General features: G+C 32.4%; 3 protein-coding genes across 3 annotated transcripts; 1 reads left to right on the top strand and 2 right to left on the bottom strand.

The window, feature by feature from the left end:
• Positions 1–6,930: 6,930 nt before the first annotated feature.
• MONOS_2889 (uncharacterized protein) lies at positions 6,931–9,697 on the bottom strand. Its single transcript, XM_067872842.1, has one exon. The coding sequence runs from the start codon at positions 9,673–9,675 to the stop codon at positions 7,009–7,011; it is 2,667 nt and encodes an 888-aa protein (XP_067725926.1). The 5' UTR covers positions 9,676–9,697; the 3' UTR covers positions 6,931–7,008.
• Positions 9,698–10,380: 683 nt separating this feature from the next.
• MONOS_2890 (uncharacterized protein) lies at positions 10,381–13,073 on the bottom strand (the record flags this gene model as incomplete). Its single annotated transcript, XM_067872844.1, has 5 exons — positions 10,381–11,851; positions 11,941–12,245; positions 12,370–12,816; positions 12,878–12,950; positions 13,009–13,073. The coding sequence occupies 5 exons, from the start codon at positions 13,071–13,073 to the stop codon at positions 10,603–10,605; spliced, it is 2,139 nt and encodes a 712-aa protein (XP_067725927.1). The 3' UTR covers positions 10,381–10,602.
• A 2,839-nt stretch (positions 13,074–15,912) lies between these two features.
• Positions 15,913–20,115, top strand: MONOS_2891 (putative parp; the record flags this gene model as incomplete). The annotated part of the gene is made up of 8 exons (XM_067872845.1): positions 15,913–15,970; positions 16,037–17,740; positions 18,122–18,188; positions 18,277–18,350; positions 18,425–18,482; positions 18,533–18,710; positions 18,803–19,462; positions 19,558–20,115. The coding sequence occupies 8 exons, from the start codon at positions 15,913–15,915 to the stop codon at positions 19,972–19,974; spliced, it is 3,216 nt and encodes a 1,071-aa protein (XP_067725928.1). The 3' UTR covers positions 19,975–20,115.
• Between the last annotated feature and the right edge of the window lie 162 nt (positions 20,116–20,277).

Below are 20,277 nucleotides of genomic sequence, written 5' to 3' on the forward strand. Positions count from 1 at the left end.
TTTCATAAGATGGCTGATTCTTTTATAACTCACATGTTCATTCGGGTTTTGATCGAAATTTTAATCTCAATGGATTTTAATTGAAAACTTTGTTAATTATCGATCCAATTAATTCCTCAAAGTGATTTTCATTTGAAATAAAATTTAATTTTCTGCCAAAAAAGAAAATTGGGTTATTTGTTTTTTGTGTCACTGTTTATCAGTTAGTGAAATTTTTTTTGAAAATCAGATTTAATTAAAGCGTCTCAGAATGAAATTTTTTTATTTTTAAAAGAAATAGAAAAAAATAGTTTGATGTTATTTTTAGTTTCTTTAAAACTGAAGAATAAACTTTTGTGAGTTTTGAGTTTTGGGCAAATAATTATACAGTTTAGGCTGTTCTTTTTATATGTGTGTTTGTTTTCAAAATCAGAAAAATAATCAGAGTGTGGATTCTTTGTCACAATTATAAAATTGACATGGAAACAAAAAAATGAAATGCTTTCAAAATCACAAGTTTCACAAAATCCAATGTTAGAGATTAATGACAGATAATGAACATATGGGGGAATACACGTACTTTTAAGCTGTTTTTTGAAAAAAACATAAAACATTATTTCATTCATTTCTTTGTTGAACAAACTCAGATAATAAATTAACTTAAACATTCACATATGTTTTTATATATCACTTAAAGTTGAGTGTCAAGCCCAAACTTGTGCATAAACTGGCACACACTATTATATCATCACATAATGTTTTGTTCCTTCACATGAATTTCAAAAAATGGACTTCACATGTTTTTTTTTTTTTTTTTTTTCAAAAAGCTCATCTGAAGGAACTAACTTTTTTCATGAAAATGACTGAAGTGTTATATTTTCCCCCTTATGAAAATTTTTTTCATTGACAACTCTTAATAATGATCAATTCAAAACCATATTTCATGTTGTTGATAGTGTTTTGTCAAATGTGAAAAAATTTAAGAAATTATAAAAAAAAATTATGATTTGTTCCTAACTTTTTCTTCAATCATATACAGATATCGCATAAAATACCGGACATCGCACAAAATACCGGACAAGATCGATTTCACAATAACCGCAAGAGGAATAATTCTGACAATTTTCATCAAAATACATCTCATTAATACAAACTCATTTGATAAACGAGACTTTCAAAATTGCTTCATTTGTGCTCAGAAAAAAAATAATAATTAAAATTTCGGAGAAATAGAATTTTGAGTTTCTCCGAGATTATTAATTATAATTTTTTCTGAGCACAAATGAAGCTGGTTTGAAAGTCTCGTGGATCAATTGAGTTTGTATTAATGAGATGTATTTTGATGAAAATTGTCAGAATTATTCCTCTTGCGGTTATTGAGATATCGGTCTTGTCCGGTATTTTGTGCGATGTCCGGTATTTTATGCGATATCTGTAATTATAAGGGGAAAAATAAGGACATTCAAGCTTTTTTTGATCAAAACACAAAAAAATTGCTTTCACTCATTCACTTATTTTTCTTTCTCAGATTTCAAAATAATTTTGATTTTCATATCTGTAAACAAATATTATTGAAATCAAAACATAAAGTTTTCCAACATTTTTCGAATGTCAAAAAATGGACATATTTTTTTTTGTGTCTTTTTATTTCAAATAAGTCAATGAAAAGTGCATAATTTTTCAATGAAAATGCCTGAAGCGAAATATTTTTCCCCATAAATCTTACATTCTCATTTATAACAATAATGAAAAATTATAAATATAGAAATATGTATTTGAATATATTGTGTTGAACATAATTCATGAAGTCATCAATATTGCCCAAATTTTTCATATGTTTATTTGTCAACGAAATAGATATGAGATCACTTCAAATTAACAGTCACATCCATTTAATGTTCAGATAATAAATTTATGATCATTTCTTGCAATTGGAAAATTTTTTTATTTCTTTTCTAATTCACAATTATAGACCTGTGCGACAAGTGGCAAAATTTGTCAGTAACTGACACAGGTGACCGACAGGACAATTTTTACTGATTGCAACCATTATTTTTTTATTTATTTCATTTTTTTAGAGTATTTTTACGAATTGAAAAATAAAATGTGCTCATAATTTTTTTTTCAAATTATTGATAGAATGTTTCATGTTTCTACAAAATTTAAAAATTTTGTTGGAACATGGCAGGAAATATTTATTTCAACAAAAAGAAAGAAAGAAAGAAAACAGAAATAGAAGAGAAGAAATCAATAGTATTTTTTTTATTCTTTGTCAAAAATGATAAAAAATATTTGATAAAGAAATATAAAATATTTTTTCCAATTTTTTAGAAAATTCAATTAATCAAATTTTCCAAAATATATTTTTCGCTGACAAGATCTGTGAAAAATGGAATTTAATATGCCACTGGATGTCACTTCTGTCACTGACATTCTGTTTAGTCAATGAAATAAACATATTTGAAAAAGAAACAGAATAACAAAATAATTTGTTGAGCAAATGAAATGTTTGAGATTTCATTTTTCCATCAATTGCAACCATAACTTTTTATTTGATATCTTGTTGTCCTTCTTTTTCAATGAAAGAACCAAATATATGTTAACAAAAAAGAACTGAAGATAATTTACTGAAAGATTGTTTTCACTAATTATTGTTTGAAGATGTGCATATTTGTTATTTTTATGATTTCATCACTCTTTGTTTGATTGATTTGTTTTGCATTTTCCTTCATATGATGTGAATTTCATCCCTTGAAAATGCATTTCTCACTTTATTATTAAAACAAAACTTTCAAAGTTTTTGAATGTTCGTTCCGGATCTTTTACGAAATAAAGGATGAAATTACAATTTTTTTATGGAAGTGACAAGCAATATGAATGACTTTATGGAGCTTTTGAACTAGTGATGAAGAAAAAAGTGTGTGCAGCTACTTGAACCAATGAACAATTCCTTTTTGTCCATATGCAACAAGCTGGCCATGCTCATCATATCGTTTGAACAGCAATTGCTGAATTTCTGTCATTAAAATGCGGGTCATTCAATGAAATAAATGAAATAATGATCATTCTTTATTCTTCAGGAACATGCTGAGTTTTTTTTTAACGATCACTGACAAACTGATATATTTTACAGAACATTCATTCCACTAATCAAAATTCTTCACTCACGTTCCATGGTTCATGTCAGCTTCGATATTTTCATCCTGTTTTGGATCATCTTCGAAACAATATTTCTTTCTCAACACTCTTTATTCTATTTCAATGAGAAAATACGAAGATTCTATGAAAATAGAGGGAAACACTTGAAGAAAAAATTACAGTTGAAAAGAACAGAGAAAAAACTGCAGAATAGTAAGAAATATTAATCGAAGAAGATGAAAGGCAGCTTGAGATGATGAGAAAAAGATGATGAATGAAACGTGTTTTTTTTTTACCGGAAGATTGAATCAATATGTTTCTTTTCGAAGTTATCAGAAGAAGCAAAGAGAATTGTGGAATGTTATCCGAAGCACTTTTTTTATAATAAATGAAATTAGGTTTCACTTCATTTTTTTGAGAAATAATAATAAATAAGAAAGCATTCTCAAACCCTCAAGCGCATGTTTTCAATTTTGTGAAATGAACATGAAGAAAGAAATTTTTGAGTCACAAACAAAATAAAAATATATTTGTTAATTATTCACAAAATATTCAGAGACATCTCATGATAAATTATCGAAATATTTACAGCTTTGATAAAAAAATATTCCTTGTCATCTTATGAAATAGTGGTCGAATTTTTCTTCTTCCATTCATTCAAACATCTATAATTTTTGTTGACTTTCTTTCAACTTTGTCCTTTTCTTCTTTCTTTTTTTCTTTTTATTGCCTAATATGTTCATCGAAAAAAGAAAGAATTCTGATATCATTCTTTATTTCAATTTTTGCTGCTGAATCTCCAACAAAATGACATTTATAGTTCCCTTTTTCAACAAGCCATCAATTTTCAAAGCTCTGTAATATACTGCTATTTCAAAAAAAATAAATAATTATCTCACCTATTTCTTTGCGATTGTCCTTTGCTTGTCGGAATACTCTTTCAACGCTGTCAATAAGCCTGGTAATTTTTTCATCAATCAATTTTCTACAAAATAAGAAAAAATTTCTTTCGCTCAACCATCTCCATATTGCATTCTCTTCTTTCCATTCTTTTTCTCCTTTTCCCTCAAACCTTCTCTTCCAATTCACACACTTCTCCAGCTCTTCCAATTCTCTCACTTCTTTCTGCACAAAATGCAGCTCATCAACAATCACTCCCACCAAGCTGCTGTCATTGAATAATCTCCTGATAAAAAACTGCCAAGCTGACTAATTAGCAAGTTGAGTGATGTTGCGATGTTCCTGATGATGGAGGATGATTTCTTTGATTTCATTCAGATACAATTCTTTTTCGACTTACAAAGATTAGAAAAAGATCGGGTGGAAAAAAATACATCAAAAAGGAAATTGAAGTGCTCAAACGTAAATCATGCCAGCGCAACTCAAAGCCAGCAAAACGATTTCCACTTCTTTTTGTCCCTCTTCGCTTTCATCTTTATTCAGTGCAACTTACAAATGGCAAGACACGCAAATTGAAAGAAATTCCTGAGAAATCCACTTGTTCAATAAAAGATAGCATTCACAAAGATCAACCCAAAGCTTTTCATTCTTCTCTTCTATTTTCTTATCTTCTTCAATAATCATCTTCTCAAGTTTTGCACAACGATGACATTTAAAAATTAATGTTCCGCGCATCTCTCATGATTTTCAAATATCCAATGCGCTTCAGCAACAACAATGCATTTTCCATCGAAAGATTCTTTTCTTCAATCATTTTGTCCATTTTATCGAACAGTTCTTTTGTGAACAAGGACAACATAACCCGTCCAAGATTTTCTTTTCCATCATCAATTATTTCATTCATTTCTTCGATCTTCTGCTTCTGCTCATCCTCAGTGCAATGGTCAAGCTCAAGATTCAATTCTAGTAAAAAAACAAAGAAAGAAATACAAAAATCAAGAATTCAATAGCGACAATGAATGCAAACCTTTGTATTTTCATTTGGCATATATTTTTTTGCATTTTCTTCATTGATTTCATTCAGGAAACGATATAATATCTTCGTAAATATTGTATTTGAACATGTTTGGATTTAATGAATTGAAGAGAAATCGAATCAAAAATTGTGTTTAACAACGTTAGTATTAGAACTATTCATAAAATGATAAATATGATTAACAACGCATTTTATAAGAAAATAATGTTTAATGAATCTGTTTATGTTATAATGGATTGAATGATCAAAAGATTGAAATTATATAAAAAATTATAATATAAACTTGATAAAATTATTTCATGCAACAAAAGCAATTTTATTATAAAAAATTTGAATTAATCTTTTTTATTTTTATTTTTATTTTATTTTTTTATTTATTTTTTTAGTGACCGACAGCAACAAAAAATGGCATGTCGTGTCGCACAGGTCTACACAATTATTTATTTTTGGTGGATCCTTTTTCGAAAGAAAGAAAAATTTTTATCCGAAAAAAGAAAGCGAAACAATTGATTTGAAAGTTAAAGTTAAAGATTTGTTCATGACAAAATTATCAGGATATGAGATTGTCACTCAACTGTGAACGGAAATGGATTAAACTGGCTATCATTCAAACAGAAATTCCGGTTCAAGAAAAATGACTATGAAATTATAACTCAAATTTTTTCTCTTTTCAGATCAATAAAATAACTTATATAAAACATCAGCAACACATTCCGTTCTATGAGTCTTTTTGAAAAAAAACGAAAAATGATTCATTGTTATAATTATGTGTCATTCTTTTTGAAAAGTTGCAAATGTTTAACTTTCAAATAAATAAAAAAATTTCATATTTTGCTCAAATTTCTGTTAACATGCACCAAACTTCACTCATATAGAATGTATTTCTTGACAATGCTATTTCACACATTTTAATTAAGATAGGTTCGTGAAAATAGAATATTGAGCAAAATATGAAAAAAAAATTTTTTTTTGAAAATAAAACATTTGCGACTTTTCAAAAAGAATGACCGTTATTATAACTGACACTTGAAAACAAAAAGTTATGCGAATAAAAAATTTGTGTTTCATTGATCATAATGAAAAAGCAGTGCATTTCTTTTTAATATTGATTTAATAATTTTTTCTTTCATATTCGATGATTATTTTCTAAAATGAAAATAATGGGATTGATTGTCTGTGGAATTAATTGCACGTCAGTGACGCAACTTCCTCCACTGACTGACGTGAAGATCAGTTTTCCAAATTTCCGCAGATGTTTTAACCATATTAATTGTTAATAATTTCATCAACATTTTTTATATTAATGAATTTTTTTAAATATCTTCATTCAGCAAAAATATCATCAAATTTTTTTAATTATATTTTTGTCAGATTTTTTTGAAGCTCGCATGTTTTTTTCTTAATGGAAATGAGTTTTTGAAAATGTAATAGTATTCACGCAAGTGAAATTTCATGAGCAGGAACAGTAATTTCGTCATAATATAAGATTTTGCATCATATTGATAATAAAACAAATACGATTTTTTTAAATAGATTTTTTTTTCTCTGCATATTAAAAAACAATTATATTTTTTCCTATTTTTCATGGGGTTGTTATTATTTTGGATTCATAAAAAAAATAACATCGAAAGAATAAAATTTGATAATTCGATCACAATTTGAACTTAGGTGTGAAAATAAACTGCATCATAGCAATAATTGCCAAACATCATTTTGAAAATAAAAAAATTGATAATCCTCAAACAGCAATATAAAAAAATAAAATAAGTGATTCGAACAACAGCAAGCGAGTAAATCATGAAAATGATCAATTGAAGAAAAAAAAAAAAAAAAAAAAAAAAAAAAAAAAAAAAAAAAAAAAAAAATGCCTTTTTGAGAAAAATAAGATTGCAACAAAATTAATACATCTGTTTTTTGCTTTCTTCATCAAAAGAATAGCTCTTAATTTGTTATTATCACTCTTCTTTTTCTGGATTTAATGACAATTCTGTAAACTCTTGCAAATATCCTTTGCATTCGAATACTTCATTCCAAATGTGTAATATACCTTCAACAGCATCTGAAACGCGATCCAGATCATACTTTTCATTAGTCATCAGGTTGATTTTACCTTTATATTTTGGAGCAAGCCCAATTCTATTCATTGCATCCACAAACCTGGCAATAATCCTAAAATCTTCATTAGGCTGCAATAGATAAGACAAATCAAATTGCTTCTTTTCAACTTTTCGCTCGCTCAAAGATCTTTGAGATAGTTCCTCAAATTGTCTGCTCTCAAATGAACATTGCGTACATGGTGTTACGGATGATGATGGCGATGTAGAAGAAGAAGTTGAATGAGAAGGATTAGGAGGAAGGCAAGGAGGAAGAAGAAGAGGAGGAGGAAGACGAAGTGGAGGAACAGTAGGATGATGATGATGAAGAAAAGGTTTAGGAGGAGGAGGAGGAGGAGGAGGAGGAAGAGAAGAAGGAGAAGGAGAAGGAGAAGAAGGAGAAGGAGAAGAAGGAGTAGGAGAAGAAGGAGAAGAAGCAGAAGCAGAAGCAGAATCATCTGCAACATAACAGAAAGAAGAAGAAGAAGAAGAATAAAAAGGAGGAATGGATCGTGAAGTATCTTCTCCAGTTTCTTTTTCCACTTCATTGATGTATTTCTCTGGAACAAATATTCTCGCAAAGTTGTATAACTTCATCATCAGATCCAAATTTTCATTCCATTCATTTTCGCATTCCTCGCAAAATTCGAAACATTTATTTAACTTTGATGATCTGCTTATCCAAATTTCTTCCATATTTTTCAACTCTTCACACATTTTCTCCTTCTTACCTTTTTCTTTCTCCTTTTTGTGTTTTTCATCATCCATTTTTTTGTTTCCTCTCAATTTGCAACATAGTTCATCGTAATGTGAGTCTGCTTTTTTTTCTATTTCCTTTTTTTCTTTTTCAATTTGATTTTTCATGAGTTGAAATTCCAGAATCTTCTGAGAATTTGATGGAATATCACGCATAGGCGCATACAGTTCAATTTTTCCTTTGCATTCACTTGTCTCATTTGCAAACATCATGGGTACACCCAATCCGGCCATAACATAAACTATATTTCCCAAATGCCTGAATGTGTTGGGCGCTCTGAATGTTCCTTGCAGCTTTCCTCCTTCGATACATAGCTTTTCTGCGCGTGTGTGTTTGTTTCCAGAAGTAAACTTAACAGTTGTATTCGGAACATTGATTGGTTTATGAATAATATATTCATTTGAAGAATAATTTTCGTGCACGTCAAACTTTACAGTTTCGTATTTCACTCGTTCATCTTTGTCAAGCTTATTTATATTTTTCTGACACCTTTGAATTTCTTCGTCACATCTTTTGGCAGCATTTCTTTCATTTTTAACAATACTCATTAACATGTTGATAGGTTGGAAATTCATTTTCCCTAAAGCTTCATCAATTTGTTGCACTTGTGTGGAAACATCCGAATACAATTTGCTATTCTCATTCGTAAGTACTTTGCAAGCATCTACAACATCTTTCAAATAGTTTGGAATTCGTTGTCTTCCTCTCATTGCTAATGCCAGCCAATAAAACTTATTCGCCATTGTTGTGATTGAATCGATAAACCTGTCATAATATTTCGAGAAAAATTCAAGATTCACGTCGCAAGGATCTCGATAATTATTCGAATCCTCAATCTTTTGAGTAAGTTGTTCAACGGAGCAAGCTAATGTTGGATCATAATGAAGCATTCTGCCTTCAGCAATTGCCTTGTCCCACAGATAAATGATTTGCATTTCATTCAAACCGATTCTTGCTTCTTCCAATTCCGTTCCTGTTGCATTTTGAGCTTTGTCCAAAAGTGTTTCCATTATTTGTTTAGGTGTCATACTTGTTGAAACCTCAGAAAACCGATCGGCAATTTTTTCTATTGTGGCATTTTTGAGTTTTTCAATATTCTCATTCAAAAGATCTTGGGCTTCTTTTATTATTTCTTCTGCATCTGCCCTTCCATCATACGAACCAGATTCCTTTTTCGCTTGCAAACGATCTTTCATTATAATTATCCTTTTCTCTTTGCATTTATTGGCAAGAAACAGAACTGGCATGTTCTTGTTTCTGCATTTCTTGTTTAACACTCCCATGTCGTTATGCGCATTTGTCAAGTTTTGGTAATTGGCAAATTCTGTGAGATAAACAACCATCACCTTTTTTGCATATCTCTGATAAAACTGCAAGATCAACGAACTGACAACATCTTCAATGACGTTTAATTCTTTTCCATAAAACCCACGTGTGTCTAGCAAGGAAAGTTTTCCATTAAGTTTGTAGGCTTTTGGAATCTTGGTTTCAGAACATACTCCTTTTCCCATTGAGGCTGCTTTCTCCAAACTTGTTCTTGCAACAAGATCTCCTTTGTCATCTTCTTCCATTACCATTCCTCTGAGTCTATTTATCAAGGTGCTTTTTCCAACCTGACTTCTTCCAAAGAAAAAGACCAGATTTTCAAACAATTCACATTCAGCGCATCTTTTGCTAAATTCATCCATTATTTGTGACAAATCTTCAATCGTAAATTCAATTTTTGTATCACCTTTTCCTTCATTTTTCAATCGATCAATATGAGGTATCATTCAATGTTGTTAAATATTATGTCCACCCATAAAACTTCAATATCAAAGAAAAATAATTGGTGCTATCCCAAAAAGTGGAAAAAACAATTCATGATTTTCGTTTTCTATGAAAATCTTCATCAAAATAAAATGATAATTTGAAATTGAACTTCTTAACATGTTCAAAGCAAACCTGATTGAAACAAAGCGAGTATTTTTCATGGATTTCATTTTTATGATCTTAATAATGAAAAAATATCAGGGAAAGAGAGAATAAAAGTTAAATTGATGTGAAGGAATGTAGGTTCATGTTAAAATGAAGCTATTTCATTGGGTTAATTTTAGTTTTTAGGGCTTGAATAAAGAAAATGGTGCAAAATTCTTTCATTTATGAAAAAAACAACAATTTGTTCCAAACTTTTTCTGAAATCATAACGTAATATGTCATCCAAAATAATGCAAAATATAATTCAGATATTATTAAAAATTGACAATTTTGCATTATATAACGAGGAACAAAATTCATAAAGCAAAATATTTTATCCCAATTGTCATTAGACAGAAATATTCTAAATGGAATATAACTTGAACAGTTCTGAATGAAAATTAATGATGCACACGGTGATATCTTATTTATCAGTGCATATGTGTTCAAGTTTCGTATTTTGTACGGTTTTTTCCTTCCTATTATAATTTGTTATAATTTAAATTTCTTTGCTCATATCATTTTTTTAACTTCATTTTAATCTTAATTCAAATTATGAAAACTTGCAAAAAATTTTTTACTAAAAATGTGAAATGTACACACAGCCTTAATAGAAATAATAAGAAAATGGAATTTGTCAAAATACATTGAATTTTTTAATACATTTGTTTTCAAATATCTAAGAACATTAGAAACAAAAAGCAGACAAGCAAACAAAAAACATTCAAACAGTCTCACAAACTTCAGTATTCCCCCAAAGCTCTTCTCAGTTGTTCAGGAGTTAATGGCTTTGAGTTATAAGGAGCTTCTTCAGGCATGGTATATGTTACAAAAAAGTGATGATCTCTTGGTCCGCTTTCAATCCTTTCACCTTTTTCATCAGGATTATCACCAGAACTTCGAAAAGTCTTATCTGCAGAAGCCTGATAAGAATTGTGACGGGAATAAGTGGAAGCACGTGATGGTGAAACATCCGATACAGACACAGAACGAGAATGGCGATTGGAGCGGTTTTCGCCTCTTGTTGAATCATGATGAATTGTTGCTGAAAACGATCGTGGGCGAGACAATGAGCGGGAATATGAATTAGAGTGATGGTAAGACGCAGAAGGCGAGCGTTGTGGAGACTCCATCGGAGACGATGGAGGCAGAACATGCGGGCGCTGCGAGGATGGTGTGGAGGATTCAGATCTGGACGATCGCGAGGATGAGTGAGTGTAAGAACGGTGGTGGTGGTGATGAGAGTGTGGTGTGCGACTTATTTGCCTAGAGTGATGCGCATGAAATGGAGTGACCTGCTCACTTGCAGTCGAGGTATACGAAGCACTATCAACAGATCCAGAATTGCGCGAAGTGTTGCTGTCCCATTCACTTCGAGATGCACTTTCTGAATCGCCATCATAGCTGCTCCTTTGGCTTTCGGTTCCACTTTCACTGCCTTCATCTGTACCTCTGGAATTGTGACCAGGCTTCCACATCACTCCACCAGGGCATCCTTCATTGACTGTGGAAGGCGATAGGGTAATTCCGCAATAAGCACAACGCATCCTTAGCTGGGAGAGAAGAAGAAGTTGATGGTCTGCAATTTCTTTCCACTGGGTTATCTGTTGCGAGAGATCGGCAATTGTTTTTGTTGAGGTTGAAGAAGTTGGCAAAGGCATAGCAGAATGCACGGACTGACTTGAAGAAGGAACAGGTGTTGAAAATGGTGAACTGCGTTCGTACTTTGGAAATGCTGAAGAAGCCCTGCTGGGTGAGCTTCTCCCTTCGCTTTCTCTGCGCCTTTCATCTCTTCTTCGTTGAATGTGCTCCTCCAAAACCGATTCTCTTCTGGAGGAATATGTTGCACCCATTGCATCTTGAATGCCTCTAATTTCATCAGGAATGTCCGAGCCGTCAATAGAATCTGCTTCGGCAAATGCATTCCCACTTTCTATGGCTGCTTTCCGTTGGAGAAGATGCTCCACTGTTGCCTTTGTTGAAGGATAATTTCTGAAATGAATGTGTTCATATTAATTTAATATGACAAAAATATTATTTTATATTCAACGTTAATTGATTTTCAAAATAGAGTGTCATACCGTAAAAAGAATATTTGATCAATTATAGCAGCACCAACTGGATTTGTGGTTGGCGCCTGAATAACAGGAGAAGGGACAATCATGCTTCCATATGGTGAAATTGAAGACAAAAAAGATTTTGTGCTCGTTGAAGTTGTCAAAAGCGATGGAGGAGCAATAGATTGAGATAATCCAGAAACAGTTGAAAGCGAACCTACTGACGATGTCTGAGGTGCTGTAATCGCAGATGAATTTTGGGATAAAGTGCTAAAAGATGGTTGTGTAGATAACACTCTCATCAAATTGTCGATCATTGCAAGATCATCCTAAGTTAATTGTCGAATAAAGAAATTGAAAATACGTAACGTTCAATATCATATTTGATACATAAATTTAAAACATGAAAAAAAAGTTGAAGATAATCATTCAAAAACTTGCTAAAGGGCATACTCTGGCCATTCGAATGGAATGCTGAAGAACAGCCTGCTTTGTTCCAGTGGCATTTTTCAACCGCTGACGAATTCCTTCAAAGAAAGCGCGTGTTTCATCATCAACTTTTTGCTTTGTTGAATGAATATCAATTAGTTTATCTTCCAGTCTCCGTTCTGTTTCTCCCAATGTCTCTCTTAATCCAGCGAGTGAAGTTGCTGCAACAGATGAAAGTTGAGTGTGTCTTTGATGATATGCATCAGTAATGCTGATGCACAAGTGACCATCTCCTACATGAGGTGCAGATAATGGAAACTGTAAGGTTGAGTTGGAAGAAATCACAGATTGCTGAGGTGTTATTTGAGTGCTCTGAGTTACAGATGAGTAAGGAGGAGGCTGCATCTGTGTTGCAGATTTTGCGCCACAACATACAGCGCAACATACTTCTTCGCATGTTTGACAATAAAACTACATTTATTGTTTATTTATCAATGAAAAGGTAGACAATTGCATAATTTACTTGTCATACTTCAATTCTTTGTCCTGGATGTATCAAGCAGTTTGATTGCGTTCTATATATTACGCTTTGTTCCGGTTTAACTCTGTTTTTTTAAAAAGATTTTTTTCAAAAATTATTTAAAACTTCAACCAACTATATACCTTTCATGCAGTAAAGTTGCCTGTATGAAATGTGCGGAAGAATTACATTGTTCGCAAAACATCATGTCACATTGAATGCAATACACAGTTGCTGGCTTTTCTTTGCAATGCTCACATATAAGTGAATTAACAGATGAATTTGAAGATAACTCATTAGTCTTATTGGCTGACTGCTTTGATTGCGCTTCTAATAACTCTAATCTGAAAATTTAAACAAGTAAATATATCATCAAACTTTCAGTCTTATGTGTAGTCTCTTTCTCTTTTTTTGAAGATTTTTCAACCTTCTTTGAGCTTTTTTCTTTTGTTCCTTTTTTTCCTTTTGCTTTCTTCTCTTCTTTTTCTCCTTTCTTTCCTTTCTTTGGAGAATCTCCCTTTTTGGTCTTTTCTTTTTTCTCTTCTTTTTTAGAAGGCATTTTTCACCTTTTTTAAATTGAAATATTTCTATTATAGTAATCGATCAATGAATGAGATTATTGAATAGATCAAAGTTTCATTTTCAATTTTGATTATTTTCTTTGGTGTAGATGAATCATGCACTTCAAAAAGAAGTAATAGTGTTATACAAAGAAGACTTACTTCTTCAAAAAATAATGTTAAAATTCAAGAATCAAATGAGGCAGCACAAACTATTTCAACAATTAACGATAATCCATCGTAGAATAAAAAAAATGTTGACAATTCCCCAATTTTCTCCATTCTCCGTGCAACATCAAAAGTCTTTAACAGATAAAACAGTCATCTATTCTTCTGTTAATTCAACAAATATTTTAAAAACTTGCAGTATTCAGCTACGTCCGATTCTTCTTTCAACAGCAGATCTTACAGCAAAGCATATATCAATGATTTATTTTTTACATCTTAACATGGTTGTATTTGCACTTATTGCACGTATTAATTCTGCAAACGATAGAATACTAAATCTTATTCATTAACTGTCAATATTTATGATCTTTTAATAATTCTTTATTTTTTTGTTTTATGTGAAAAAATAATATTTTAAACACGGAACTTATATTGCTTTGCATTTTACTAAAAATTTGAAATATTTTTGAATTATTAAAAAACTTAAGAATGGTTTTCTTTGATTGATAAACATATGCGATTGGCCATTTTGCCAACTAAAAAAAGAGCTCATGGTAATTTGATTTTTCTGAACAATTTATTTTGATCTGTGACCAATTTTTAACTTTCAAGTTACTGTTGAAGTTCATATTTTTTGAAAATGAAAGATAATTTAAATTTAATGAATTTATAAATTTGAAGGTGCAATATTAGAATTTATGCCAAGTAAAAAAATGATAATTTGCTCTGATTAAGAGATTATTTAGGCTCTTATTTTGATTGAGATAATTTTCCTGCGGCTGATGATAATTGCAAAAGCGCTTAATTCCAATCACACTCTTCTCTATGTCTGTTCCAATGACTGAAATCTTCTTTTCTCCAATCTCAACTGTTGTTGCTTCGCTTTGATGATTTCCATCCATCAATGTGACTGACACACTAATTTGTATTTCACACATCTCAAATCCCTTCTTCACTGTTTTACACGGAAATGTTGTATTTGTCCCACAAAGTGGAGATGTATCATTTCCATTCACCGAAACATATATCGTCTTGTCCTTCAGCCAATCCCACTTTTCTGTGTGCTGAAATTTCCAACTCCCTGAATTCGATAAATTATATCCATAACATACTCTCTGACCATCTGTGTTTGTTGTGTAACATTCTTTAAACGGATTTCCTGAATTTAAATAGACATTATAAGCATCAACATATTCAACATCATGTCCATATGGAGTGGAGGTTGTTCTGCATTTGCATTCATGGAAGAACAGAAAATAACAATAAATAATATGATTTTGTGCTGTTAGCTTGTTTGGATCAAAATAAAATCCTCCTCCATATGTAGTTGCTGAACATGAGATAAACTGAATGCTCCTCATTTTGAATTGTGTGATTGGAATATTTGCACGATACATGCCTCCACCATTTTAATTTGTAACCGAGCATGAAGTGAAAATGCAGTCAAACACACACTCGTTTTATCTATTTTTATTTTCTTTGACTTTACCTCCTGGCCATGAAACATTTAGAGTGTTAAGCTGTTAACTTCTTCTTTGATAACTTATTTTGTTTCCAAAGCTGTCTTCAACTGATCTAAACTCCCAATGAATCATGATAACGAACTCCTTCCTCCTTAATTTATTCGATCGGAGATGAATTGAATGAATCATTTATAATGCGAACAGAATTAATTTTTTCTTGTTCAATTCATACCTCACCATGACATTCGAAACAATCAATTTGCAAACATCTAGAAGCACGAATTTTTAAATCACAATAATTTCCGCGGTTATTTTTCCGTGTAATGTATTATCGATTTAAAAATTTCCATTTTCACTTTCCTTTATCATAATTTATCATTTTCATCATCTTATTCATCCTTATTCGCTTATTTTTCAAATACAAACCTTTTATCAGTGTTCATTTTATATCTCCTCCGATTAAGTATTTATTTATTAATTTTTTCTTTTTGAAAAATTATCTCAATTCCTTATTGCTTGCTAATAATAATCGCATTTAATTGGAACAACAAAGTTATGGCAAACTGAATGATGTAAAAAATGACATTAATTTATCAATCATCCTCCCTCCTTATTATTGACCAACAAATTGAATTTCAATTTTTTTTTGAGATAAAACCGAAAAAAGTAATGAAAAATAAAAAGAAATCCACTAAAAAATATTTTTCAAGATGTATCATTTTTGTCAAAAGTATCTGTTCGAATTGATATGTTCATAAAATGCTTCCAATCATTTATCGAAAACAAACAATCGATCAATTGGAGTAATAAATATTTTAAGAAATTTTCTTTCATTATTCTCTTTTTATTTGTTATAATGTCACAAAAATCATGTTTTGAGGATGTGACATGTGAAGCAAGGGAAATAGATGAAGGTTTTAGATAATAATGATAACTTTTTCAGTTCTTCATAAAATACAAAAATTTATTTTTTTATTAAGATGATCCCATTTTGATGCAAGTTCTTGCAAAGTCTCTTGAAGAATTTCATAACAAAGGAAAAAGCATGCAAGATATGGCCTCATCTTCTGAAAGTTCAAGCGATGAAGATTTAGGCATTACTCCTCCAATTACAGAATTGCCTCATTATATTAAACTTGGAAAAGGAACTGTTGAAGTTGACTCCTTTTGTCACATGCATTCAATGACTCATGTTCTTCAAGAACCTGGGGGACCAGCTTGGAGCGCGACAGTTGCACGTGATGGCAAAAATGATGATTTTGCTTTCCATTTGATTCAATTACTGCAACATAACCAAGATTCACCATATTACTTATGGCATCGCTGGAGTGGAGATTTTAAAATGATGCAACTTATGCTAAATGCTTCAAGCGGTTCATCTTCAAAATACAAAGATATGCTCTTAAAATTAGGATACTTATCACGATTTAATGTATACTTAACAATGAACGAAGCGAAGCAAGCATTCCGCGAAGAATTTCTATGCACAACTGGATATGCCTTTCCCTTGAAAGTTAAAGCACTCAATGAAGATGGAGTACTTGAGGAAGTGCAAGATCCGTCTCGACTATGGGCAGGTGCTGGAGCATCAAAGAACAAAGAGGTGAGTGATTTTATCGAAAGCATTTCCAAGCCATCACTTTTTTCTTCTCGACTTGCTGAATGTGGAATTAATTTCAGCGTTTTACCTTTGAACGAACTATCTCCATGGCATTTTTCTGCGGCTTATTCAATTTTGCTGGATATGAAAAACGTTCTTAATAAAAAGACATTTATTGATACAACCGTTCCAAGGAATGTTACAAATACTGCGCTTCCCTTATTACCATCATCGTCTTCGGAATCAGCATCAGCATCGTCATCATCGTCTGCTTCTTCTTCATCAACACCAGGCAGTGTCGAGCAGGAAGGGAGGGCACCTGGATGGGAGCTGGCATCGCTTAAGGAGCTATGTGACGAGTACAACACGCTTCTTCCGCCTGTTCCAGGGAAAGAAATAACGCCATCAAATGCTGCCTGCCTTGTGAATGGAAAGCTCGCGAGCATCATTCCACTCTCAGGCGCGATTGACTCGTTTCGGAGGGTCAATGCACCGCCAGTGTATGGCGAGTCTCTGACTGGCGCTATTCTCCGCTCGCTGAACACGATTGTCGAGCCGCTGAACGCAGATGACCCGCGCTATGTGATGATCTCAGAGTATTACCTGAACACACGCGGGAGCGCCCATTCAACTTACCCGATCAAGTCGATCTTTGCCATCACCCGCCCGGACGAAGACACAAGATTCAAGCCATGGGAGACGAACAGCAACCGAATGTACCTCTGGCACGGCACAGCAACTGCGAGCATTCTGAGCATTCTCTCGTCGGGGCTGCGTTCGTCGCAGTCGTTTGCGCCGCCAGGGAACCAGCTGGCGCAAGGGCTGTTTGGCATCTTCTTTGCAGACTTGGCTGAGAAGTCGCTGCAATACTGCTGCAAGCTCGGCAAAGAGGATTTTTTGCACCTTCTTGTCTGCGAAGTGGCTCTTGGGGTCGTCGACACTTCGGGGCAGGCTTGGGGCTATGGGCCTAAGCCTGGATGCGACTCAGTCCTGGTCTCGGGCACCTCTGTCCCAGACCCAGCGGATCTCAAGACACTCGCACCAGGCTTGAAAATACCATTGGGCAAGGTTAAACGTTCACAAGGTAGCAGATCACATAGCGAATATGTCGTGTTCAACCCATCTCAAATAAAAATAAAATATGTACTGAGAATAACTTACCATTAGCAAAATTTTTTATCCGTTTAAATTTATATTCTTTTTATTTATATCGCTTTACCTTTTTGATATTTTTGTGATTTTTTGAAAATTTTTTATGTGTTGAAAATAATAAAAAATATGCTTGGGAATCAAATAGCTTCAATTTATAATTTCAATAATAAAAAATACTTTAATGAAAGAAAGCGATGAACTGAATAGTGTTATTCTTAATGAGTGAGAATTTGTTATTCGTTGCAAATAAATTGACCCTTTACAAAAATAGTTGATTTGAAATTCTTGTATTTCATGATACAAAACATTCAAGTCATCGATGGAGTTCCTTTTCCTGTGGGAAATATCCATTTTGATGAGCTTTTTTCCAAATTCGATAAGTATTTTTGCTTTATTTTGTTTTTTCGATGAAAAATTCTTTTTTACTCATTTTATTTTTTCAATCAAAAAATTTCAAAAAAAATTCAGTGGACCATATACAACAATGAGAACATTACATCAGACGCAGATTTTTGATTTAGATTTTCATGTTAAAAGACTTTGTATGACTTAGTATATTATTTGAAGAGATTTGATCAGTTCGAAAAAGGTTCATCATTTAGAATTTTGCGGAAAGATTTCACTGAAGACCTTGAAGCTCCTTCAACATATCTTTTTCAAGAAGCTCATGTAAGGTTGTATTTTAGATGGTTTTTCATTTTATGTTCCGTTTTTCTATTTGTAGGATGGAAGTCTTATCGATTGCAAAAATTGGATTGAAAGCGTTTTTTGAAATAAACGGAAATCCAAAGCAGATTCCTGAAAAGATAGAAGTCTTCAATAGAGATGGACGCACTTTTGAAAGAGAATTGAGAGTGTACATACTTATGAACAGCGCAATTAATCATGACACTGGAGCACCAGTTTGGATCTAATGTGTTTTTTCACATCGCTCTTTATGTTTTCCCCCGTCTTACCATTTATCAATTAAAATTTGTAACATAATCACAAATAGGAACCTCGACTCATTGGATTTATATGTCCTCTTGTTACTTGCTTGAATTCAAAACTTCCTTCGTTAACATCTGATTCAGTTCATAAAAAAATTTATCAACAAACTGTATTGCTTTCCCCTCAACATGAGCAAGAAGAAAATCCAACATCTTCAAATTCATCATCATCTTCCTCTTCGCCATCTGTTGAATCAGCCCAACCAACTCCATCACCACATCCAGTTACCCCGATGATAAGCGCTAATACAGCATCTGTTCTGTCTTCAACAGGATGCATTTGCGAAATTAGAGAGGGTCCTTCACGACGACCAGGAACAGGTGCAATAGCGAAGGATAGCCAGTGGATTGCTGACAGAAAGCAGGCGCAGCAGTTTATGTCAAACTGTGCAGAGGAAATTTTGCTTCTTCAACAAACAGAAGAGAATAAAAAAGAAAGTGATGAATGCACTGAATCGAAAGAAAAAGATAGCGAAATTCAATCTGCAGGTGGTGATGTGAAACAATTCGAACTTCCTTCGCGTTGGCAAAATAGAGGAGTTCTTGAAGGACATTCAAGTAACTTTTTTTGCATCAGAGACGATGGGGTGGCTGTAACAGCACAGGATGGGGTTCTTCCAGGATCCATCCGTAATCTTTTTGTGGAAATTCTCGAAGAATTAAAGGTTTAATGCGTTTTGTTGCATTTTAATTAATATTTCAAAATTACGAAATTTCATATTATCAAAAAACATTTGATAACCAACTACTTATTATTTAGATACCCGTTGTATTTGAATCTCCTCGCCTTTCTGATTTCACTCACTGGACTCATGCATTTATAACATCAACATCGAGGCTATTGATGAGAGTATCAGAAATCCACATGTTCTCCAAAATCGACGACAAATCACCCACCTGTCAAATAGTTTTTCCAAACAATCCAGAAGTCCCAGAAAGCATTAAAGATAAGGCTTCAAATATTTTTGAGGAGGCAGAGACTGCTGCATCTTCGATGCCCGAAGCGAAAGGAAAAGATATTCAAAACTTCTATATCAAGAGAGATTTAGAGTTAATTGAACGATTGAAAAAAACCGAAGATAGCCTAAGTGCTTTTGAGCGAAATGAGTTGAAAGTGCAAATCATTGCTCGCATATTCACAGAAAAGCTGATGAACAAAACAGTTCCTGCTTTTTGAAAGTTGGATCACATTTAAAAATATATATTTATTTTCTTTAACATCTTTTACATCTTATTGAAATTTTTGATTTTTTTGTTGAGGTTGAGTGCTTGGTTTGTTTGATATATTTACAACATGCTGATATATAAAGCTTTAAAAGAGTATAAAATAAATTGAATTCAAAAATAATTATTGCAAAAGATGTGAAAAGAAAGAAACTCAAAAATAAAAAAATAAATCGCATCAAGATTTGTTTTTTTGGATAAATTAAGAGAATTTCATTTCCTGGAATTTGTCCGTTCCCACCCATTCCTTCCAAAG

This window comes from Monocercomonoides exilis (assembly GCF_001643675.1).
Source record: "Monocercomonoides exilis strain PA203 chromosome Unknown scaffold27-1312184, whole genome shotgun sequence".
NCBI lineage: Eukaryota > Preaxostyla > Oxymonadida > Polymastigidae > Monocercomonoides > Monocercomonoides exilis.